This window comes from Halichoeres trimaculatus, unplaced genomic scaffold (assembly GCF_033239565.1).
Source record: "Halichoeres trimaculatus isolate MK-OKI-2021-1 unplaced genomic scaffold, fHalTri1.1 fHalTri1_scaffold_15, whole genome shotgun sequence".
Lineage (NCBI taxonomy): Eukaryota > Metazoa > Chordata > Actinopteri > Labriformes > Labridae > Halichoeres > Halichoeres trimaculatus.
Window position 1 is genome coordinate 10,505,948 of NW_027437193.1, and position 24,880 is coordinate 10,530,827.

General features: G+C 40.3%; 2 protein-coding genes across 2 annotated transcripts in view; one reads left to right on the plus strand and one right to left on the minus strand.

Annotated features, from left to right (window-relative positions):
• st6galnac5a (ST6 (alpha-N-acetyl-neuraminyl-2,3-beta-galactosyl-1,3)-N-acetylgalactosaminide alpha-2,6-sialyltransferase 5a) overlaps window positions 1-5,051 on the plus strand; it is a 104,134-nt gene extending 99,083 nt beyond the window's left edge. The window contains exon 7 of the mRNA XM_074689318.1: window positions 281-5,051. Within this exon, the coding sequence (XP_074545419.1) occupies window positions 281-527 (247 nt within the window). The 3' untranslated portion in view covers window positions 528-5,051. The remainder of the gene's footprint in view (window positions 1-280) is intronic.
• Window positions 5,052-8,419: 3,368 nt separating this feature from the next.
• Window positions 8,420-24,880, minus strand: part of pigk (phosphatidylinositol glycan anchor biosynthesis, class K) — a 42,719-nt gene continuing 26,258 nt past the window's right edge. Inside the window, exon 11 of the mRNA XM_074688263.1 lies at window positions 8,420-11,475. Within this exon, the coding sequence (XP_074544364.1) occupies window positions 11,359-11,475 (117 nt within the window). The 3' untranslated portion in view covers window positions 8,420-11,358. The remainder of the gene's footprint in view (window positions 11,476-24,880) is intronic.

Sequence of the window (24,880 nt, forward strand, 5' to 3'; positions counted from 1 at the left end):
CTTTCATTATGTATGCTTAAACAGAGCTTCGACTCTTTGACAAAAAAACGTTGTCTTTTCCCATCAGCGTCCAGCTGCAGGTGGCCTTTAACAAGTAATCAGGACGGGGTAAATTCGGCTCCTTTAGCCCCGCAAAGACAAATCAATTAATTCAGATCAGTCTCCTTCTTTCACCATGAAATGAAAAACTCTGCAGGGTGTCGCATGGAACTCAAGTGACTCATTAAAAACTGTTTTTTTCCAAATGTCAACTGTCTCTCCTCTCTCACACTCTCTGCAGGGAGCATCACCACCATCACTCCGTCCCTTACCACTACTATGAGCCGCGCGGGATGGACGAGTGCGTCATGTACATCTCTCATGAGCGTGGGCGGAGGGGCAGCCATCACCGCTTCATCACAGAGAAGCGGGTCTTCGCAGACTGGGCGCGGACTTTTAACATCCACTTTTACCAGCCGGACTGGACCCCCAAGCCTCTCCCTGCCAACCGGACACTGGAGGGGACAACTGCACCCCAGAAGACATGACCGGTGTCTGGTTGAAGGAAGGACTTTTAAGAATCTTTACAGAAGGGAACTATTCAAGAGGAACTTTGCATCTTTCCTGGAACCTTGACAACACGTGAAGTGAAGGATAACCTCAGATGAAGACAGAGTTTTGTTGATCCTGCAGGACTTTTGTTGTAAACAGAGCTCCACTGCTGAAGTGTTCATGACTTCCGAGGTGGAGCAGTCAAAAGTTGTACATTTATTTTTTGAAAAGCCTTGTGAAGTGAGGTAACACAAGGATACATGCATGCACTGCACATCCTCCTTGTCTCTGTGCAAACACACTGTGAGGATGTGTATGCAGTGAATGCATATTGGTAGACATATGCATACACACATGCACAGAGGGAGGGATCACAGAGGATACAACCCTGAGTCTGAGCTCTACACAAAGCCTCCCCTGGTCAGAGTAATCTGCAGGCTTCACCGCTTGCAGTTCAATGAAATAAATATCCTCACAATGCCCGTAATCTAACTATGTAGAGCTGGAGACAGTGTTAGAGGAATACTAATAAAACTGAAGCTTCAGCTGAGTTTGTCTGTTTGAAAGTGAGAATTATCCCTGTTCAGGCGTTTTATTCTCCTGCTGCTTTCAGAGATTGAAAAGGTCAAGTTGGATGAGCTCCTTTAGACCCCTGCAGGCCTTCAAAGCAGACATTCACTTCCCTGTCTTTTACTTGTGCTGCCTTTCAGATGTGTGCTGACTAAAGAGACACCCAAAAGTCAAACTTTGCAATACAGACTTCTCCTGCTTGAAGGACTGAGCGTAACCTCACAGGAAGTATCATCTTGGCCCTGTATGGATGCATCATCCAGCTTTTTTCGGCTCCTGTCACCAGTTAATAGTGCGATTTATACAGCTACAAGTCGGATTTCCATGTAAATGCACGGCTAAGTCACAAAAGACAAGTGGGAGATTAAGATGGAGTGCAGGGATGCAGCAGCAGCATCCATCCTGCTATATTCATCCACTGCTGCTCCTGTGAGCCTGAATCACCTCGCTGTGAATTACACCCTTTTTTTTTTACTGTAGTTAAACTGATGAGTATGTGATCTGTCACTCTTCTCCTCTCCAGCTCTCGATTGTGTTTTATGTGCACTCTCTGCTCATTTCATGTAGTGTGAGCTCCTTGTAGGCCGCTTCTTCTTCTTCTTCTCTCAATGAGTTCTTTCTCCATGAATAAGAATCAGGTCTGGAGAAAGGTGATGCCACATGTAGTTATCTTAATGATACATCCTGGTGCTGCGTCCTTATTGGTTCAAACTCGTCTCAGTAATGTGAGTAATGAGAGCAGAGATGCTGGGGGTCAGATACATAGGTGTACACAGCTGGAGGGTGTGATTTACATCATGTTTCCACGGGACTGCTTTTCATAAATAACAAACGATTCCTGCTCATCTCTTGACTCTGAGTCTAGCCGCTGACTTTCTGATTAGACACCTGAGAAATTTGAGTCCTCTGATTGTTTCACATTGAACTGGTCTTTACAGTTAACATGAGCTGGTAACTGACAGGCTTTCAGTCTTTGGCCTTTGCATAATTAACTCTATCACACAATTTTAATGGTAGCTACAGCTCTTGATGTTTTTTGTGATTACTGACATAAAATCAGAAAGTACTGAAAGAAAAGAAGAAAAATCCATTAAGAAGTTGTCAGATATCAATCTCACATGTTAAGAGCGCTGTTTTTTAAGAACAGCAGGGTGATTTTTGAAGATAATCTCTGTATAATGATTGAAAGCAGAGCACAGAGAGAAATCTTAACGTTGGACAAAGAAGAGTGTCTGAAATAAAGACACGGTGTTATGTACCCCATATTTATGAATCAATATACATGCTGGGTGTTAAAACGATGTTACCGTTACTGCTCACATACTTCCATGCATCCTTTACGTTGGCATAGCTGTTAACCTTTACATCCACCAGGGGGAGCAGCCCAGAGTCAAAAGCTTATGACAACAACAAACTTAAAACCAAACATGGCTACTGTGGAGGAGGTGTCCCTAATGCACTGCTTTCATTAAGAGACAAAAGCTAAGGCAGCGTTGTATGACCACGAAAGTTCCACTATTGGTACTTCTTCTTTTTGTCTCACTAGTGCTTTGTATCGGATAACAACAGCAACACTGCCCCCATGGTTTCTGGTGGTACTGCTCCATATGGCCCGTATCAGTAAGCTTTGTGGAAACGTGCAGAAATATGGACAAAATTGTAAGTGTAAAAAAATGTATCCCTGGATCCCTATTTAACGTTTGGCCTTTAGATGTGGGCCTCAAACACCAAGGTCTGCTCATAGCTCTGCCAACACCAGGCCTCCAGAGGGCTGGACAATCAGAGGGAAGGGGGTTTGTGGATTGGGGAGCCTTAAAAAGACAGCAGCATTTCAGACAGACTCAGAAATAAGTTATTATTTATTTTTTTTAACACCAGTTGAGAATTTATTTATTTTATTTATTTATTTATTTATTTTTGCTATAAATCATGTTACCACAGACTGTGTAAAATATGGACATGAAATAGCAAAATGGATAGTGAAATTAGTGTTTCAGACCTAAGCCAGGCTGTATATAGGCTTTTTAATGTTGCAAAGGTCTTTTTTTTTTTTGCTGGGTGTGCAGCCAGCCTCAAGTTTATTCTTGATGAACAGCAACTTTTAGCACTTCCATAAAAGCTTTATTTTCTAAACCGGATGTCACTCCTTGCATGTAACCCTACCAGGGGTACCAGAAGGACAGTATAAACCCAAAACAGCCCTCTTTAAATCTTTGGCAGAAGGCGAAATGCAATGTGTCTTGAATGGTAAAATTGTAAAACAATGTAGCTGGAGCCAACAGCTGCTTAACCCAGTATAGCATGACCAGAAAGCATAAAAATAAACTACAAGATGTTTTAATAGAATTTTATGCTGAATTTGTTGTTAAAACAGGGTTCAAATCAATAAGTATTTCCATCAACTTCTTTATTTCTTTTATATAAACTGGATATTTTTACAGGAAAACCAACTTGTTGATTTTGGCGCCCCCTGCAGACAGTTCTTCTTAGTTTCAGAATTTGTTCTGTAGATGTGAAAAAAAGTGCTAGTCATCAAAATAACTTTACAAAACAATCTTCATGTCTATGATCTTGTTTGCTTTTAGATTTGTAAAGAGATATTAGCATGAAATTTGAGCTGTTTTATAATCAGGTGATTACTCCTCACAGGGACTATAACAAAATTAATTTAGTTTAATTTCATTTAGTTTTTATTCAAGTGTCTTTAACCAGGGAATCCCACTGAGATTTAAAGAGCGCTTGTACTTCAGAAACCTGGCCATGGCAGCCTTACAGCACCACAAACACATTAAAGTGACACAAACAGAAGAGGTCACGGCTCTAACAAAGACAAAACTCCAACATCATAAAGAAATAAATGGCAAGGAAAGGATCTGATGTTAGTATTGGAGAGAAGAGGTGCATCACATACTGAATTAAGGGTCAGTAAATACATACATACACAAAACATCAGCATAATCAGCCACAGACTGAAATATAGTCTCTGTTTTTTGTCTTTGCACAAAAAGCAGAGCAGGAATTATTTCCAAATGAAAGCCAATCCTCACTTTGAGCTCTCAATATGTCTGATGATATGTAATTTACATATGAACATTAAATGAAAGTTTGATTTCTATCCATTTTCCCAGGCGCTTGCACGAGGTCTCATTTATATTGGTTTACCTGTGGAAGTAAAAGTATTAAGTACATTTGGCTGCTGCTTTGGCTTTGAGAAGATCATGAACTTGGCATACTGAACATTAAAACCAACTCAAGGAGAGGTGTGTGGGAAGACTAAAAGGCTGTTACTAACAGCTCTCTGGAGTTCAAAGCTGCTCTCAAATGCTCAAAAAAACAGAGTCCATGGTCTCCCTAAAAGCTCAGTTCCAGCAGGCAGTTGATTTTAATACTTTAGAATAAGGGTAGGCTTCATCTGACTGGGATAATGGGGCTTACTACTTTTTACTTTGGGGGCCATTTATGGGGAAAGAAACCAGGGAGAGAGGTTGGAGAAGGCCACGGGTCAGATTTGGATCAGGTCAGCTGTCACCTCTGTACTTAAATGAACCAGACACCCTGGGGCTACATATTACCTGTGCAGAAATTTATTTTGATCTACTCTTACTGATTTGGATATTAAAGAATACAAGTTTGAGTGTTTGATGAGTAATCTTAGTGCGTCACTGTCTGAAAGAGACCAAGGTCATTCACACAAGACATCTTTTTGAGTTTAACCATGCTCACTTATCTTCATAGAAAAACTATCACAGCTTAGCAAAGTGGACTTGGTGGGTTAAGTCTGAAACACTCAACAAGAAAGGATGTTTGCCAGAATAACGACCTTCTCCTTTAAATAATCACTCATCAGTTGTTACCATTTAGTTTTTAGTTTCCTGTCTAACAACCAAAACCACCCGTGCGTCAACGATTGTTCTCTTCTTTCTGTTTTTGCACATGATGGAAATGTATAAATCAAGTCAATAAACGACTTTTTATCAGTATTTAATCGTTCTGCTGTTTCTGTCCTGAGCAGTGAGAAATAGGTGAGCTGTTAGAAATAAAAAAAATGGTTGTTATTGGTTATTTAGTTTTGAATTTGTTTATAAATCCTGAAAAATGAAGATGAAACATGCAGGCTCTGAGTGGGATGAGAGGCCAGTGACTCACCTTCACTCTCCACTCATGGCAGCTGCCATCTTTACCTTTCAATCCTTTATCCTGTGTGGTTATGACATCAGGCTGTGTCACACTGAAAAAGTAATGAAAGACAGGCGCAGCTACAAGGCTGTTCCTCCCCAGAGCTACAAACGGATCCCTGACTGCCTTCACAGTGGAATGCTGAAGAGTATGTGTATAAAAATAGCACAGCTTCTTTATACATACACATAATGACAAGGTAAGATTACGAGAAGATGACTGAAAAACTAAGAATTCAGCACACTGTCGACACTTAAGTTATGAAACACTTGAGCCTTTACTGATAATAAACAAGTACAGCAAACAGGTCAAACAAAATGAACACCTTCAGGTCATCTCACTTAAATTTCTTTTTGTTTAATTGTAGATTATCCTTAGATCTGTAAACAGCTTCAGGATCAAGTAAAATTCTCTGAATTTTACTGAAATTTTTGCCTTTTTATTAAAAGGTTGAAATTAATTTGAAGTATCCCTGAATAGTAACACTTTAAAAAGTAATCTTCACATCAAGAGTTGATCATTTTTCCAGCTACTTTTCTATCAACAAGCTTTGATATGGATGTTAGTCCAGAAATGAAGACTGTAATGCCTTTTACATGTTCCTCAGTTTAAAGGGGGTAATGCATATTCTAGTGGGCAGCGTGGGCCAGAAGTGTGAATAAGGCTCCATTATCACCACTGCTTATGGCTGTGGTAACTCAACAGCTCAGAGTTGCTTTGGGCAGCGCTGCTTCTGGTGTCTGGATTGCAGGACAGGATGTTGCTCCATTTTTCCTTTATCAGAGATGGTTGTGACGGTCTGTGCCAAAAATTGTCATTGATCTCTCAAGACAAGTATGAGGCAAACAGTGCGTTTAGATGCAGCTTCAGAAATTAGACCATTAGCTTTACACGAGACTGTACTTTTGAAATGCATGTAAACAGCTGTGATTGCTATCGGACTATGGCTGGATTCTGCAGGAGTTGGCATGTCTCGGTGCATTTTGCAGAAGAGGAAGTAGATGAGCTTGAGCTTGTGGCTCCAACACAACAAACACAGTGGAACATGTATAAATCAGTTCATAAAGAGCATCCATCTTAGCGATCATTGTCAGGATTTTGCTTGAACCAAATCTAGTTGGATACACATGCAGATGGATGCTAAACTGAAGGAAAAACCCCAACCTATCAAAGAGGAGCGGGACAGTGTTGGCCAGAAGTCTGATTCTCTTTTCTGTATATAAACTTAGACAAGACTAGACCATAGACTGTAAAAAAAATGGACGTCCGCTTGCTCGGCACGAAGTGAGGTCTCCACAAAAACTGCCCCCCCTGGTGGCTGGCTGCAGTATAGGTGAGAAAATCCGGCTTTTCCGCCATTCCAGATGGGCTGTGGTCAAACTTAAAAAAATTAATACACCTCGTAGAAATGTTCCTCATGTCCTATTGTTGTGGTGAATTGAAGATATCAGTTGGCTGTCTTGTATTTTTTTTCCGAAAAGTTTCGTTTTCATTCGTTATTCGAGGTTAAAAACAAGGCTTTATGTCAGGCTTAACGATGATTGGCAGCTGCTGTTCTTCGTATTTTTTCTGGGGATTGTAAAACGTTTCGGAAGGTAGAGTCAAGAAGTGATTAGACTCTCGAAATGAAAAAAAAAAAAAAAATGTTATTTTTGTCACCCAGCTCCACTCAGATTCTCCCAGAATCCCTCACGGTCTCTACTGCGCAGACTCTGGCTGCACAACTGCTACAATGGCTGCCCCTGTGATGGGGGTATTTTGGCTTTAAAACCACGCTATCCACTCTATATACAGTCTATGGATTAGACCCCTATCCACTGTGACTTCATGACCGGGCTATGTGCTGGGCATGGGTGACCAGCTCTTTGTTAAGAAATCATCAATGCATGTACAGGATTTGGACCAATCAGAATCAAATGTTTAATAAAGTCTGGTTCTGAGAAATAAAGCTGGATGATAAAACAAAACGATCTCCTGTGCTAACAACAGGAGTTCTGTTTGTACCAGCAGTCTCTCTGCTTTCTGCATACTTTGCAGCATAAATGAATTTCAAACAATACAATCTGGACAAGGAAGAGAAAGTTGTTCGTATTTATTCTTGAGTTTCCAGCCAAAGCACACACACACATTCACACACTCTCTGTTTTTCTGCTTTATTTTTGTTCTTTTAATCAAAGCTTAAAAAAAGACCTCATTTGAATTCAGAAATGCAGAAGGAGAGCGCTGCTGATCAGGATTTATGCCTGGGTTTCTTTTTCTTTTTTTCAACAGATGATGGAAATCTGCAGCTGCTCGAATTATAGTTATCATTCTCGGGAATGATTGGCATTTCAAAGGCTCACTGACAGGGAAGTTGTTGGAAATCTGGAGTTTCATTAAAAACTGGACAACTGGTGTGCACAAACTCTTTCGAGGACAGTGTTCATGTGTCTGTCCGTTTGTGTGGATAACATCACATTTTACCTCACAGCTAATGTCGACTGATTCTGCTTTGAAAGACATCCAGGGTTGGTGTGTGAGCCGGCTGCTGAATGCTGATGTTGCTCACTGTTTGAACAACCGGTGTGACACATTCAGAGGGATCCTGCCTGACTCTTCACCCGGAAACCTCTCTGCCTGTTTTCAGGAGGCTGCTGTTAGATTGTCCTGTCACTGGTTCCCCTTCACCAAGTCAGGTGTGAAGGAGGAAAGACTGATGTTGATTAGCGTTTGGAAACCGGAGCGAGAGAGGAGAGTACATCACGGCTCTGAGAGGCTGAGCATATTCAATCCCATCTGCGAGGGCTGAAGGAGACGAAACAAGAGGCACAGATGAGGTGGAGTCAATTCTGAAGCGGGTTTAAGAACAAACAAATCCATCTGAGATCAGGTGGCTTTAATTTTCTCTATATCTGCTGCCAGCCTGGTATACACAGATTATATACAGAGGATCTGAAGGCTGCTCTGTCTTCTGAAAAAAAAAAAACAAGACTAAAAAGGGAAAAAACAGTTAAAAAACCTGCCTGAGTTGTTTGAACTCCTTCCAAAAAAACAACAGAACAGGTGTGTAAAGAAACCAAGATTCAAGGAGGTCTTGTGTTATAAAACAAGCTGAGACTGTGAGCTCTGCCAGGAATACCTTCAAGGGATCTGAAGCAGTAAAAGCAAAGTGTGTCTTGAAACGGTATTACAAAGTAATTAAGGAGGCTCAATATCTTTGAAATACAGTTATAAAAAGGGCAGTTAAAGACGCAAATACAAGCCTTTTATTCAGTGTTTCGACTTTAATCAGGGTGTCAGTCTGAACAATTGGTGTAAGATGAGCTTGTGCTCTCTGAAAGAGGATATGAGATTACAGGAAATAGAAACAGTGAGGAAGAAATAAGCCTTGCATAAATAATTTAAAAGAAAAGGTACTTGGAGGCTGACGCAGCAGCTGCCTTCACACAAATACAGTTCAATTTCCTACTTCATCTATTTTCCACCACAGCCGCCAGGCAGGGTGGCAGCGGACACCTGGTGGGCGTGTCCTGGTGCCACGGAGCAAAGATAAACTGCCACAGGTTCAATCCATATGCTCCGAGCATCAGTCAACAATAAGTCTGATGCAGAGTGGTTACACAGAGAGGGAGAAGGGAGAAAAAAGAGGAAAAACACGTCCAGGCGAAGAGAAGATTCATTTGGGACGACCGGCAGCTTACTGGGTTATCACTCACTTATCGCCGCTGTAGCGGGCGGCGTGGAAACGGCCGGGGAAATAGCTGTCCATCACCCGGAATACAATCAGGCGAGTACATGGCTGGGGAGCTAATGGATGTTTCCACAGGGAGGGCAATTTAGAGAATGGGAAAGTGGATGGGTCCATCACGGCGAGATGGGATTATGTGCGATTGTTATCCCTCACAAGCGGGATGTGACGGTCAAGGGGTGTAATGTATATGGACAGGAGAGACATTAAACAGTAATCTCTCCTCAGTTCTCTCACGGCCAATCAGCCTGCCCTCGTCCCACATTTTCTTCCCCCTGACCAGGCGGACGTTTTTCTGATGAGCTCTTAAACAAAAACTGCTGCTGAAATATTCAGTGCAGCGCTGTCTGGAAAAATAAATTACAGTCTTATCTTGGGACTCAGCTCAGTGCATTTTTAGCCAAATCAATGCAATTATGGAATGACTCAACTAAACAGAACTTCACATACACATACACACACACACGATAAAAAAACAAACAAGAAACTTCTTATTAAAAAGTAACCAGACTGTATACAAAGAAGGATGACACAGCTGCTACTCAAAAGTGAAGCCAAAACATGACCAGTGGCAGTAAAAGGCATCAAACCAGCCTCCTTGTTTTAACAAATGGGGCATTACTAATACAAAAAATAAACTTAAGAAACAATGCAGCACCAAAAAATCTTGAATATAAGTTGCAATGATATAGAAGACAGCCTGGGGAAAAAGGTTAAACTATGCTCCAGTACAAATTCTGTTGCCTTCAGCAATGTGCAGTTCCAATGCAGATGTGCAGCCATTTTTAGCTACATCTATTACTGCAGCTTTTCCAGTTCCCAATATGATAATTAAGCCCAGTCTGCATTAATGTTGAGGTATTGACAAACACACTGCCTGCCACCAATTAGCTTAGATTAGCATCATGTTTACAGCACTTCTTGTCTGAACATAAAGCGTCTTCAAAAGCATGACTTGGCAAGGTTTTTTCTTTTCAATATTTATGTTTTAAAACGTGTTTTCTTTAAAAGTACGATCAACTAATGAATGAAAAAAGCTCATATGATTAGCATTGCTAAACTGAGCCACCTCACTTTGTATCCAGCATGCTTCACTCCTTCAAGTGCCCTCTACCGAGTAAAATACTGTTAAAATAAAAGACATTTCTCTGCATCTTATACTGGTTTATTGATTGCACTGTTGTGAAGGACATAGCCTAATTTTGGGTATTAAACATGCAGCTTATGCACTGGGTTTTACAGTAACATTTTCTAATCCATTGTTTCTGCCATCATAATTAGTTCTTATCACACTCAGTGTTTACCACACAGACAGTACCTGGGCGGGCTGCCAAAGTAAATATGAGGTCGCCAAAGTATAATTGCATGTCCTCAAACCTTCTCATTAAAAGTTATGTGCGGCTGGTCGTTGCTATTATTCTGCCCCATCATAGTTTTGGACTGGTGCTACCTCATTAACAAGTCTTGGTCTCCTGGATCATGGACTGTGATAATATAATATCAAAAGAAACATTTCAAACAATGGTTGTATAGACTGGGCATCTCTGTGTGCAGGTGAGTAATCGAACTGAAATGGGGCTGATATTTTAGCACATGAATACAAACTAATATAAGTAACAGAAAAGACAGAAATGTTACACAAACAAGCCCAATGTATTTATATTATATATAAGGGAATATAAATAGGGCACTGTACACAGCTTTTTAACAGGTGAGCTAAACATTTGTTTTTGTAAGTGGCTTAAAATACACAACACAGTGCTAACCACAGAGAGGAGGGGTTTGGCGTCACTTTTGCACAACAGGATGTGACAGAGGCGCATCATCCATCTTTATATACAGCTAAAGAAAGAAACATAAACACATGTACATATACCAGTACAGTCTCAAAGGCCCATGAAGAGTTTGGGCAGCACTTATCTTTCCAGGATGTTCCTTTTTGTTTTGATACCAACTCCAGTATTACTGTGAACCATTTAATTTAAATAATTTAGTTCAGTATCTTTTGAAAAAGCTACCTGAAGTTGAACCTGAAAAAAAAAAAAAACTGCTAGTGTTTTTCCAAAGGTAGTGAAGACACCTGGTAGTGCAGGCTCGGTACGGAAATTGGCATCAGAAAGGGGAAAAAAAAGTCATTATTTTCCAATTCAGGGGTAAAAACAATCAACTTAAAAAAGGCACCAAGTGCATCACAGTCCCTGGCGAAGCAACCGTGGAGTCATACGTCTTCATTCCATTTCCAGGGAAAAATAAGCCCATCACAAACTGCACCTTCCCTCCAATATCACCTCGGTAAAAAGCTCCAATCAGCTTCCTTGTGTCCCCAGACATCCAGCAGTGTGAACACTGAGGCCTCAGAAGATGTGTTTGAGGTGTTTGATGCCGTACGTCTTGAAAAACACCATGAGGATTAGAGTCCACAGGCCCAGGATGAAGCCATCAGGAGGATGCCAGTCTTTCTGCTTTGGTTTCTGGAGAGACAGGAGGAGGAGGGAGGGGGAGAGGGGTGAGGTAAAGGTAAGGTGAGGATTGGGGAGGAGAGCAGGGGGAGAGACTGCAGTTAGTAATAGTGTGTATATTTCTCCTGTTGAGGCCGCGGCTGATTGTTCTGTCATTCACACAGGCAGGCAGGCGCGGAGTCTCTCACCCATACACACACTCATTGTATCTTTCTATGTACACTGTCTGCCGTCTCACACACACAAACACAAGAGTTCACACAAAGAGCGGGTGGTAAGGCTCATCAGTACGCCTCCCCTGTCTTGTGTTTGTCCCATTCACTGCCACATCATCACTTTGTGTATGATTATACTTTTAAATCTCCCCCGTATTAAACATGCATCTCACAAGGAGCACATTTATATGCTAATGTAGCGACAATATTCTGTGCAGAGATGAGATTTAACCTCTAAAAAATCTTCCTATAACTCCTCAGCTGGCGACAAAGACGTAGATAGTCTGTGAGGACACACTTAAGAGATTTCTGTTATCCCCAGCTACACAAGCTGTCATTATCCAGTCATGAAATCGCCAGTCAGAGAAGGCATCCCCCAAAAGCCAAAAACCCCAGGACTTGGCGAAGAGGATAAACACGCAGACGGCTCCAAGTCGCGCGAGTCGCACACTGAACACACATCAGTACGGCATACAGCACAGTAAAGCTGCTACACAAACACTCAGAGGATCCATGTCTCTCTAGCTTTCCAGAGTGCCACGACAGTACACAGTGTACGTTTACTTCCACATCAGCTCTGCACACACTCACACACACTCAGATACACACTGAGACAAGCTGACAGCAGACTGACGGCCCCGCAGGATAAGACAGTGGTGTAAAAACCCAGTCCAGGGTCACCACACCTATTACCCATGAACTCAGTCGGCCTGCAGCGAGGAGACACGGCACAAAGTTATCCGCTTGTGCAGACTGTGGATCAATTAAAGCTGGATTAAGAAGGTATATTTGTTTTGCATGAAAAAATGGTAACACCATGCAGCTACAGGCTTAGTCGCTCACTCTTTTCATGTTATGGGATTTTCTTTTACTGTTTATCTCACTTTACCTACTTAAAAATGGTCATTTGGCCTCTAGCACCTTGCTTTTTAGCAGCCAACTTGTGACCATATTTTGTCATTATAGTGACTTTTTCTACTGTCTACACCCAGAGGCTACAGTCTGTAACCATCCAGTCTCAACTTGATGTTTTTTAAGACATTTCTGACATTATTAAAGAATTCTCAGGATAGGGCAATTTAGAGAGCAGAGGAGACACCTATTCAGTCTGTCGTCGTGAGTGCTATTGTGCAGCTGAATAACCTGCCTTTCCAGATTAAATGTCTGTTCTTGGATTTTGTGAAATAAAAATAAAAATAAATTTCAAAACAAATGCGACTTTTGACACTTTTTTGACTAATGAGATTTATACTCCAAAGCAACTTATAGTCTGGAAAATACAGCAATATTATAGTCAGTTTTATTAGAGTAGCTCTTTTGTTAAATTATTTATCTTTACATAAAATTCGATTTCATGGGGAACCAGTTTGCCTGGGATTAAAGAATGTCTTTCTTTAATCTCTACTCCCTGATTTTTGTCTCTCTTACCTTTCCTTTCTCTTTCTTTTATTTGAACATGAACAAATAATCAAACAAAACAATATACATATAGAAACAGAAAAACCACCAGCAACAACCAAGGAGCCAAATATGTTCACCATTTGCATGGTCAAAAAGGAGTGAGAGGATGTCAAAACTTATCCCGTCCTACCCCTATTAATAAAACTTTAAAAATACTCATTTAGTGACTTATCAAAATGTGGTTTTATGCCAGAATTCTTTTCAGTTTGACAGGTAGACAGAAAGTTTCTGTAGAAACTCATATCAAAACAAATAATGTTGAACGCAAGAGCAGCAAAGCTCAACTAAATGACTAAATAGGAAATAAAGGACTGAAAAAAAGTTGTATTAGAAATCTTTTGGTGTGCAGCAACTTTTCTGTAATTTATGAACAAAAATAAAACAGAAAATGTGTAACTAAAAGTCAGTCCAGCAGTTAAACTTAATAGTTCAGGAAATTCAGGACATGTCATCTAGTTCTCTCATCCTGCAGTGGTCAGAAATGTATTTAAAATTGTATTACAGCACATAATTTATGTCCCAGTAAATGTGTTGTGTGATTAAATCTCTATAAACATTTAAAATTGCAAACTGCGTTTTGGAACATCAATAAAAAGCGAGCAGGAAACGGAAGTCTTCCGACACACTATAATAACTAATAACTAATAAAAAAGGATATAACTGACTAACTGCAGGGCTATTGGACATTTCCATGCTGAAATGCCACCAGTCATCAGGAGTGTAATTTGTAAGTAAATTGATTCTGAACAGCTCAGGCGGTCAGCTAATATTTTGCTGAATTTCACATCTTATGAGAGGTGGAAAACTGCTGAATTGGCATATGAACAGTGGACTCTTTTGCAGAACTGGCAGATACTGTGGAGTGTTAAAGGGTCTGAAATTACCACCCACTAAGCACCAAATGCCAGTACAGTGTGTCTTTGGCAGCTCAAACCTCCACAGCACTGGCTGTAAAACTCTAATACCTCAGTTATAGCCAGTTTTTCAGCTCCCTCCCTCTGCGACTTCTCCTCAAGTTAAGTTTTAACACTAACAGGCTGGGTGTCTCTCTGCCGACACACAGAGCAGTCTTAAATCTATGAGTAGAGGCTGATGATGGATTTGACCAACTGTATATCATTAAATAAACTGCACCTCTAAAACTCAGAGCAGACCTGGAGTTCTGTGTCTGAGAATACTGCATGTGAATAATCTTAGACCGTGAACTATATTCAAGCACCATTACCAGGCTGTGGGACATACTTGACTCTGATTGGTTGTAACCGTATAATAACTGTAATCGAATAAAAATGGCACAGCAGGGGCAATCAAATCTCAGCACGGCAAATCAAACCTCTCTAAGTAGTCAAGCACACTTCATCTCTGCCTGTTGACACTGTGGCAAAAAAGTTTACATTGTTTCTATGTGTTATTTTGATTGATTTTATTTATTTTATTGATATTCTCATATTTTATTTTTAACTGTGCAGCACTTTGGTGAACTTAAATGTTTTTTAAAATGTGCTATATAAATAAAGTGGATTGGATTGGATTGGATGTAAGTGATAGTGATAATGCCAAGATGTGTGCTAAAATGCTAAAATATGTGATATTTGCCTTATTATGTGCAAATCTCTGAGAAGAAGAAGTTGAAGAAGGGGAGAGTGTCAACATGAATAATTCTGAAGAAAACCTGTCGAGAAATGTTCACTTAGATGTGATTATAACAAATAAGCAGGCCAATGTTTTTAACTTGACGTGAGATGTTTGATTAATGGTTAATTAATCTCACAAAGAGACAGACAATAATCTGCTGCCATGGAGCAGTGGAATCAGAGGGACTGTCTGATAAACTCTACTTACAGCTTATTCATTAATCAAATTATCTTTACATTAATATTTTGTGTCAGTTTGTGACTGTCTTCAGTTGATAGCTGAAGTAGTGAGCAGGATAATGTGTAGTGAGCAGGTGGTTGTGTAGTAAAGAATCCATTCTACTCAGTGTCTTACCCACCCTGTAACCACCTGACCACCTCACTTCACCCTGACCCAATCAGTCTAGAAATTCATCCTTCAAACACTGTTTACCCACTGCAAGCAGAGCGTCATGACTGAAATTTGGCTCCCATTCATTAACTGTATTCTGCAAAAGTCTGCTTCCTTATAGAGAGTGGGAAGTCTGGCAGCACAACTGTTTCATGAGTCACCTCCCTCTTTGTGTTGAAGTCATGCATTGAAAGCTCATGGTGTTGAACTTTTGAGTAAATATACCTTGAGGATTGCTGGTTCTATTGAAGAGTCCTCAATTTAGCACAATAAGTGAAGCGGCGGTGGTGGGCGGCACATCTCGGGGCAAATTGGACACTTGTCAGTTGGTTCACACACAAACGATACAGCCCCTGAGCTGTGACTCAGCTTCTATCAGCACCCAAAGCATGTCCTCTGTCCAATCAAATACTTTGTCTGAACTAACTGTTGTGTATATAATTTAACAGCTCTAAGTAAGTGAGGCGAAAAGTTGATTTGAAGAAGTGTGTGTAGCTGTGTACTCGTGCCTCTGTGCGTCTTCTCAAGGCTGTCTTTTCAATCCAAACATCAGCTTATGTGTCGATGCTGCCAATTTCTGAAATAGAAAGAGTGAGGACGGCAGAAAAATTGGATTACGTCTGACTTGAAATTTATTTAACAGCTCAATCAAGTCAAATCAATAGCGCTCTTTGCAGAATGCTAAAGCACACAGCGAGGCGTCTGCAGCACACATTAGCCCTCAGGTCTTATCGAGACATAGAGTGGGACAGAGACAGGGCGGCAAGTCCAAGGCGAAGAGCTCCTGATTTAAAGGTGCATTCGCTCTGCAGATATTAGCTTGTATTTTCTGCTCCTGCTCAGATTTTATTGGCCAACTATGTCCTGCAATAAATGGATTCAGAAGAAAAATAGGGCCAGAGATGCATCCAGGCCGAGAGAACCGATGTGAGGCATAGATTACAGGCCCTCTCCTACTGACACTATATCTACAGTAGATATTGTCTGACAGAGAACAAGCTGTAGGTTATGGACAGAGAAAAAGCTCTGTGCTCCATCAGACAGTCAGTAAGCAGAGGAGACAAAGTAGCTCAAACAATGACGGAGTTGTTTTTAGAGTCTGATTCAGAGAACAGCAGAAACATCTCACAGGACAGACAGTTTCTGGTCTCCTTTGTCTGACACCAGACATCAAAGTGGGTGTACAGTCCTAAAATAGCTTCATGTAACAGGCAATGAAAAGCCAATTTTACCATCAACTGTGAATGATAGGAGCTGACAGGAACATGCTGTTTTATGCAAATGTCAGAACATTTTGGTTATTTGACCCCAGATAGCTCTTGTTGAACTGTTTCTCTGCTGTGCTGGCTGGTTTAACAGGGACAGAGTTAAAATCGACACATTTTATGTGACATTCCTTTGTGAAACATTAAGAATTCAAACTGCCATAACCAAAGTATGGGGATGGCTAGGAACGTCATTAAACACTGTAAACTAACTAGACCCAACAAAGGTGAAAACAATCAGTATCACAGGGTGCAACCAATAACCAGTGCAATAAAACATTTCTACATTTGTTTGAGCAAGTCTTCCAGCAGCAAACTGAGAGAGCACATGCTGTGACTGTGACATTTAGGGATGGGAATCAAGAAGTGTTGCAGGTGAGAACCTGTTCCAACTGGTTTATCAAAGCTACTTAGTTCCACATACCTTGCAAATACTGACATTAAGCACATGAGGTGTGAAACAATAACTAATAATACAGCAATATATCGCAACACTTTGACCTGTGATAAAATACCAATATTTCAACTCTTAATATCGATATTTTCAGTTAAATAAAAATTCATATTTTAGGTGAGTTGGAAGTACAATACGTCTTCTGCAACTCCATTGTGGTAGATGGTGCTGAGGAGCTACTGCACTGTATGTCGCCCATGAAGTGTATAATAAGTATAATCTCAAAGTTTATCTAAAATATTTTATTCCTAAACGTGATGATGTGGGTTTTGATGCAGTAAACATCAATGTTTTCTCTTTAGTCTTGGGTCAATTGGTTGAAAATCATTTTAAGTTTAATTTTTTAAGTGTAGTAGACTGATAAAATAATAATCATAGTCATGTTTTGTGCAATATAAGATTGTTTATGAGTAACATAAGTTCACCAAGTGACATTAGTTTTTACCAACCAAACATGTCTTTCACACAATAGTTTTTTTGAAACATAAGTTTAATGTCACAAGTTTAAGTGACAAACTTGATACACTAGGTGCATGTATGAAACACTGCATCTGACTTTCATTATTTCAAACACAATAAAATTGAAAGTTGTTTTTAATGAAATAGTTAGCTGTGTAGAATATCCCAATTTATGACAATACTGTTATATAGGCCATTCCAATCCCATACCCTCAGGGAGACAGGCAATCTTAAGCGTTTTGTAGTGTGGTAAGCACTTAATGATAAAGAACCTTTGCTAAGAATAACTTGATTTCTGGGCTGCAGCTGTTAGCAGTCCAACAAGGACCAGGAAAGGTAAGGATGGAAGTGAAGTGCAGACATAATCTCTTACCAGCTACTGGTAATTGCACTTGCTTACAGGTATCCATTTAAAGACTTCACTCCAAACTAGGTCATATTTAGACGATATTATGGGTCCAAATGCCAATGGCAGCACCAGAAGACATTGTTTCTGAATGCAAAGGCCCAGCAAAGTGGCATTTGTCATTTCACACACATAATTTGCACTGCTAAGATGGTAAAAGCAAACACAAGGTCTTGACCGTATTTGGGAAGAAATAAGAAAAAAACACACTCAAGCTTCGACTTTTGAATTATGTTATTTGTTTATGTGTAGTCTGGTTTAGAATAAAACAGTGCTTTTGAAGAGAGAGTAAAACTACAAATTCTTCTTGAATAGTACTAGTATGTTGACTTTTCAGTTCAAGCTTGATTCGTTAAAATTCTTTACCTCTTGAATGAGACTACCTTCGACCTCAGAGTCTGATTGGATTGACTTTTGATTTTTCTGAGAGCTCATCAAATGGAAAAGGTAATGTTTTGTTTGCTGTATCAGATGAAGGTCTTGTTTTATCAGTCCCACTTGACAAATGTTGCTTCACAGCTCCTAAATTAACAGCTTCAAATTGTTCATTCTCATTTAGAGCAGAGTGGAGACAATTCATGATAATTAAATGGTTAAGACTAAAACAGAATACAGGGAATAAAGCTTTTGACTGAGAAGAAATCTAGTTATCTTTTTGTCTTTAATTGTGAAAACAGACACCCTTAGTCTAAACCACTTTTAAGTGCTGATTTTTGCTAAGATCCCAACCACCAATCCCCGACATTTGGAGTCTTCTACTGCAAAGAATCAATAAAATCTCTTATACTTCTGGGGAAAACCCTGCCCTCATATACCTAATGTGGTAAAGCCTGACCGACCAAAACATAGCCAGAAAATTCAAGTCTTCGAGATGTAATTTTTTCAAACCTTTTTAAGAAAATACACAAAAAATATTATTATAACAGTTGTATATAATATATTTTCTGTATCAAATTTGACACATTGGGCAATTCTGGAAACCTTTTAAGTAAAGTTTTTAGTAATTGTACATTCTTTCAATGTAGAAGATACTATTTTTCTAAAAATGAGAAACTACTTCAATGTTATTCTTACCCCAATAGATAACAAGCAATGGTTTCCCTGAAAAAGTGTGTAATAGTGTATAATTTTATGAGTAGCCATTTTGAAGTAGACCAAAATACAGCTTTAGCTGCCTGTAGAGGAATGATAATACTCAAGGGGGCAAAACGTATTTGAGAAAAAATTAATAGATTGCATAAGGAAACCCATGTTGATGAGATAGAGGTCCTTGGAGCTCATGTATTAAATATTACACGTTTGGCTATATAGGGTTAATAAAACCCCAAGTAGGGTAGGTTAAAATACGCCTTGATGGTTTTGCACTCCACAGTTTCCTGCATACAGATAATTCCTGCAGATACTGGAGGGGATGATTTTATTTATACCACCAACACTTGAGATACTAAATCGGGTCCCTCGTCTACAGAATTTGCATTTTTATGTAGGATCTATAAATACAGATAAACCTGAGAGTGAAAGCTAACATACTCATGGTTGCAAGTCTGATTTAGTGTCCTTTCTGTTGCGGCTCCTATTAGAGGTTTAATAACACTGGAAGGCCAGAAGTAAAGTGTTTCAATATGGCAAAGACAAAAATAAGGCCTTCCATTTTTTAGTTATCTTTAGTCTCCACACTTTGCCTGTAACATGCTGCTCACATTTAAAATGCCAAGTCAACCTGGTGCTCCAGATCCTCCACATTTTATCTCCTGTATCTACTTCCATCGTCTTAAAGGTTCTGTTTGTTCAGCTTATAAAAGACAGTTTGTGCTCTTTATTCTGTTAACACACCTCCATGCACAGAGGCTGTTTGGTTTTATTCTGCTGTTTGCAAGCAGATAACAGAGACAAGGAGGCACCTTCACGCATTACAAGGTCAATGGAGAGCATAAATTGTTTTCCCCTCCGATGTGGGTGGGACTTGAGTGCTCTTCCTTTGTTGAAAGAACACTGTCAATCAAATACGAACAGAAGACCACCAACACAGTGTCAAAGAAGCAGAATATCAGACTTTAGGAAAGCAGGATTCTTCATAAATAAAACCTAGATTAGCTAACATTTCTAACAGGATGGCTTGACTTAGGAAGTATGTTTGTTTTAAGATTATCTTGTTCCCTTTAACAAATATCATCTCTATTGCAGAATTTGTCCCTTAAATAACTCCTTACCACAGTAATGAAAAATGCATTATTCATGGCCACTGGAAGGCTCACTTCTTGATCAGCTGACATACATGTTTTACGCACAGGACGCCTTTTTTAATGGCTCCGTTTGTCATCCGTGATTTGAAAACCACAGACTATCAAGCAACCAAAGAGGACAGACATTTGCATCCTGATCAGAGTTCAGTAAAAACTCCCCTGCACACCACAGAGATTTCTCTCCTGCAGCTAACAGCCCCTGTGAGCAGGAGAGTCATTCACACAGGATCAGGGCACAGGTAGACGTGGCAGCATCTGGTTTGAAAAGCACTTTAGCAAACTCTGCAGATATTCAGCTGTAAAGTGAGAGCACTGGAGCATCAAACAGAGATGAGACCTTCTGCTTGCTGTCACTGCGCTCTGCATCACACTATTTCCTGTCTCTGTAATTTTTTTTTAGCCCAGACACTTTTGCAAACCGAATGGTTTTTAAAATTGTTCATATTATTGAGCTAGCTTTAACCACGCAAATTAATGAGACCAAAAAATGTTGTGATTCTGATGAAAAAACCTGGAGTCAAGTTGGTTAAGACTCCTGAATTTTTTTAATGATCTCCTGAGGCGGAGCTGTGATGCTAATTTTGAGATAATGATGGTCAATGCAGCAGAGACCTTTAACAACTGTCAGGCAGCCAAAAAATATGGAGTTACAGATTGTAATGTCCAAAGATGGTGTGTCCAAAAAGACCGACGGAAAAATGTGAACTATAAAAGAAAAGCTCATCATGGTCCTCAAAAGTCCTGTTTCCACCAAGCAGTCTGGTCTAGATCAGTACGGTTTTGTATAAGTTGGCTCAGTTAAGCCTGGTCCTGTTTGTGCACCAATTAAATAATAATGTGACGCTGTATTCCACCAATAAAATCCAATAAAGAAGAAAAACACAACACAGTAAACAGAGCAAATATGGGGGACATCCAGCAATTCGTCTTCTTTGTGACTGTCATCTGGCTCTTTGTTACAAAGCACAATCAGGCTTTTCTCCAGAAAAGGCTGTGTGCTGCGGGGAGAAATACAGCAGCCGCTGTCACACGGTAAGTGATGATTCTTACGACCAATCAAAGGACTTCAGTGTTGTAGCTCCATCTTCTGGGATAAGATCAATTTAGTCTGGCACCCCTACGGATGGGTCCCATAAAGTGGGACGGCTCGTCTCGCTATAAAATGCATGCCATGCTAAGACAAACCGAACTGAGCCGAAACACTGCTAAAGTTGCCGTTTCCACATGACTGACAGGAGGGTACGAGTTTTTTGAGAAATGTAACGAAGGCATGCCTATTACCAAAGCTGTCATTGGAATTGGGTTTGAAATATAGATCTTAGTGATGTGTTATTTTTGAGCCAAAAATAAAAGCAGTCTCTAATCTTATTTCAATTATTTGATTGCAATCATAAAAATTGTTTCTTTGAACAATGTCAATTTTGGTTACCAAAGTCTTTTTCTGAAGCTTGGTCTTGAAAAGAGGGGGGGTCGTCCTATATTCAGGTCAATATGGTACATTTTAAAAAATTCCAGGTTGGCTCAGCATGTCTTTCATTTTACGTCCTTAGCCAGATGGAGTTTATGACACAGTGAGAGTGATTGTATGATAATGAATCAAACCAGGGTCAGAAGTTTTATTGATGCAGCTTTTTGGCAACTTTCAACAAAAACGCTGTCTCATTCTTCAAACCAGGGACAAATGTCTTGTGTATTCTGAACAAATTCAACTCTTTTGACAACTTTATAAAACTTGAACTTTTTTGGTTAACAGCAGATGTTTTCAGTTACTGTGGAAATATGGCTCTTGGCTCCGAGATCAGTCACAGCCTTGAGGTACTGAGGCTTTGGCTGAAAATTGTGTAACTTTAAAGAAATGTGTTCAAAGTCAAACCCTCAGTGTCATTCCAGAGTGGAAATCTTTGAACCTGTTAGCTCATCATGCTTCACACTGACCAGTCATTTCAAACAGAAACACAGGGTGTTCTGCTGGTTTTAGCACCAACCAACTTTCTGATCAAAGATAAAGGCTTTTAGTTTGATTTACAAAGAAATCACACTGCCTCTCTTTGATGAGAGAGTCCTGGTCCAGGTTCTAACTCCCATCCTGTCAGTCTTGAACTCTGGACCATTGTTAACCACTCAGTTCTTGTTCAGCTGAGACAGAGGCTTCTCTTTAAATCCCAATCAAACATGCCTGCATGCTTGAGTTATCACTGGTCATGTTCTAGGGTCAAACTGACACAGACCCCAGTGATCCACCCAATCGAGACCCAGCTGGAACCCGATGAATGCTGACCCGACAGGTCAGACTGCCAATGCGCGGTTGCTGATTTCAGACAGCTGGAACGTGATCTAAATCATCCATTAACTGGAGCACGGTGTTTCTGCTCTCACCATGCAGATCTGTTACATAAGCAAGTTTGCGTTTAGACATTTTTCAGCAGCCGCCTCTGTGACCAAATGGCCATCAGAGAGACAAGTAGAGGAGCCGAGGGTTAAACACCCACAGGACAGAGCAGAGGGATGTTTATAAGAAACGACTGGGAGCGTGTGGCCATCGGGGGCAGTTGACCTCTGCGGCGATGGTAAGCAGAGGTGTGCGTGACTGTGACTCTCAGCGAGCGAGCATGTAAATACATGTGTGTGTCAGTGCAAGCCCCTCGGGTGAGGAAGGGCAAAGGGAGACAGATCGACTTTGACAGAAAGCCACGTCAGCACAGCTGGGGGGCAGAGGAGCATATGTCAAGATGGAGGAGAGGGGAAGAAACAATGTGAGAGGAAGTATGGTGATGACTTTTACCCACATTTAATCAACAATTTATTTGTTTCAGTACCAAGATTAATGATCTTTTACTCCTTTTAGGTAATGGTATGGTAAAAACACTGCATTTTGTAAACTAAACCAGAATCCTTAAAACCAAAAAAAAAAAAATGTTAAAAAAAGGTCCAACTAACTCTCCAAACTGTGTTTGGTAAAAGATCAGAAATAGCATAGCTTAAACATTAATTTTAAAAAGACCAGGCAATGTGATGGCAGAATAGTTCAGTGTGTGGAAGTGCAGTAGATTTCACAGGTGGATGTTACAGTAAGTGTCCTTAAGCCAAGTTTCCACCAAGCAGCCCGGTTCAGTTCAGTACAGTTTGGCACGGTTTAGCACATTTACACCTGATCCCATTTGCATTTCCACAGCAAAACATTGCCCTCTCGTGGTAGGCGGTGTGTAAGCCTGATGCCGAAAGCAACAGCTGTTAAATAATAGCGTGACGCCATAGCAGCGCAACACAGGTTACCCTGCTAATAAATCCAATGAAGAATAAAAACGTGACACAGTTAACATAGATGGAAGCATAGATGGAAGACATGCAGCATTTCGTCCTCTCTGTGATTGGCATGTAGCTCTTTAATACAAAGTGCAATCAAGCTTTGTTTCAGAGAAGACTGTGGGCCACCAGGAGAAATACAGCTGCTGTTGCTGGGTAAGTGATAATTCTTTTGACCAATCAACGGTATGAAGTGTGCAGCCCCAGCCTCCTGGAGCGGATGGGTTCAGTCTGGCACCCATACGAAAGGGTCCCAAAAAGTGGGACGTCTCAGTTATTTAGGGATCTGTCCTGGGATAAGTCAGTGGAAACCCCACAAAACGCACGCCGTGTCGAGAGGAACTGAACCAGTCTGCTTGGTGGAAACACGGCTTTAGGCATGTGCAGGAAGTTTCTGTGCTCTATTCTCTGTGCTTTAAGCATCTGAAAAAAAAAAAAACGAAATTCCCAATTCAAAAATTTCAAACCATTTTCTGATGATTATGCCTAATTCATGTTGTGCATAATGCATTAGATGTGTAATAAAGGCAGTATCGGATTTTTAGTTGTTACTGATGCATATTTCTGTGTTAGTCTTTGATTCATTGCATTAGAAATCCATTCAAGATGTCAAGGTAGCCTCTGTTTAGCATACACACCTGCATGAAAAATGATCTAATATGCTTCTGTAGTACACATCAAACCAACATGATGTTTATTTCATCAACTATAAATACGATTTAGAGTTAAAGCCCTCCCTCTGTCATTTACTGATATATTCATCTGGCTCAGTCTTACTCTAACCTACAGCAAAATGACAAGGCAAGATACTCAAAGCGTCTTTTTCAAACACTTTCTTTTGACAGACCAACGGACCAATGCATCAATTTTTTCATAAAAACTGCTTCAATAAAGTAAGTACCATGTTTTCAGTTTTCACGTTTTTCTACAGTCTCTCTGCTAATTGCAGAAATGACTAACTGATAGGCCTGATGGTTATTTCTGTTGAATAAGCCACTCTGAATACCAGAACAGTAAGGCCTTGGCTGGAAATCAAGGCCATACATTATAAATCTGCTCTCATACATGTTTGAGATGTTCTGACTTCCCAAAGATTTTTGAGAAGAATGCAGCCTTTTGAGGAAAGCGAAAGGTAAAAATGAAAAGAGGCACACGGACAATAACATAAAGGAACGGAAATAAGAAATGAGAAAAGAGAAGCGGGGATTCAGAAAACATGCAAGTGTGTTCTGACCTTCGCTGACAGAGCCATTCAAATCGCTCTGCCAAGGACAGAGACGAAGACTGAAGCAGCCTGACGCCTCTACACACACACACACTGTGTCCCATGTTCAATTCACAAGAAAAATCAATTAACAGCTACCCACCTGATTGATTGGAGCTAATTAATAAGACCATGCAGGACACTGATGGTCGTTGGGGGAGGTCTGAAACACCCCACCAAACTGTAGCTCTACAAGGTCAAAACTGCGGCAAATTAATATTGTGCAGAAGAGGATGGCAGAGCAGCAAACTGTCTGCACAGCGGGGACACTGCAACGTATAATCCAACAAGGCCTCAGAAATGATGTTGGACTGTCAAGCAG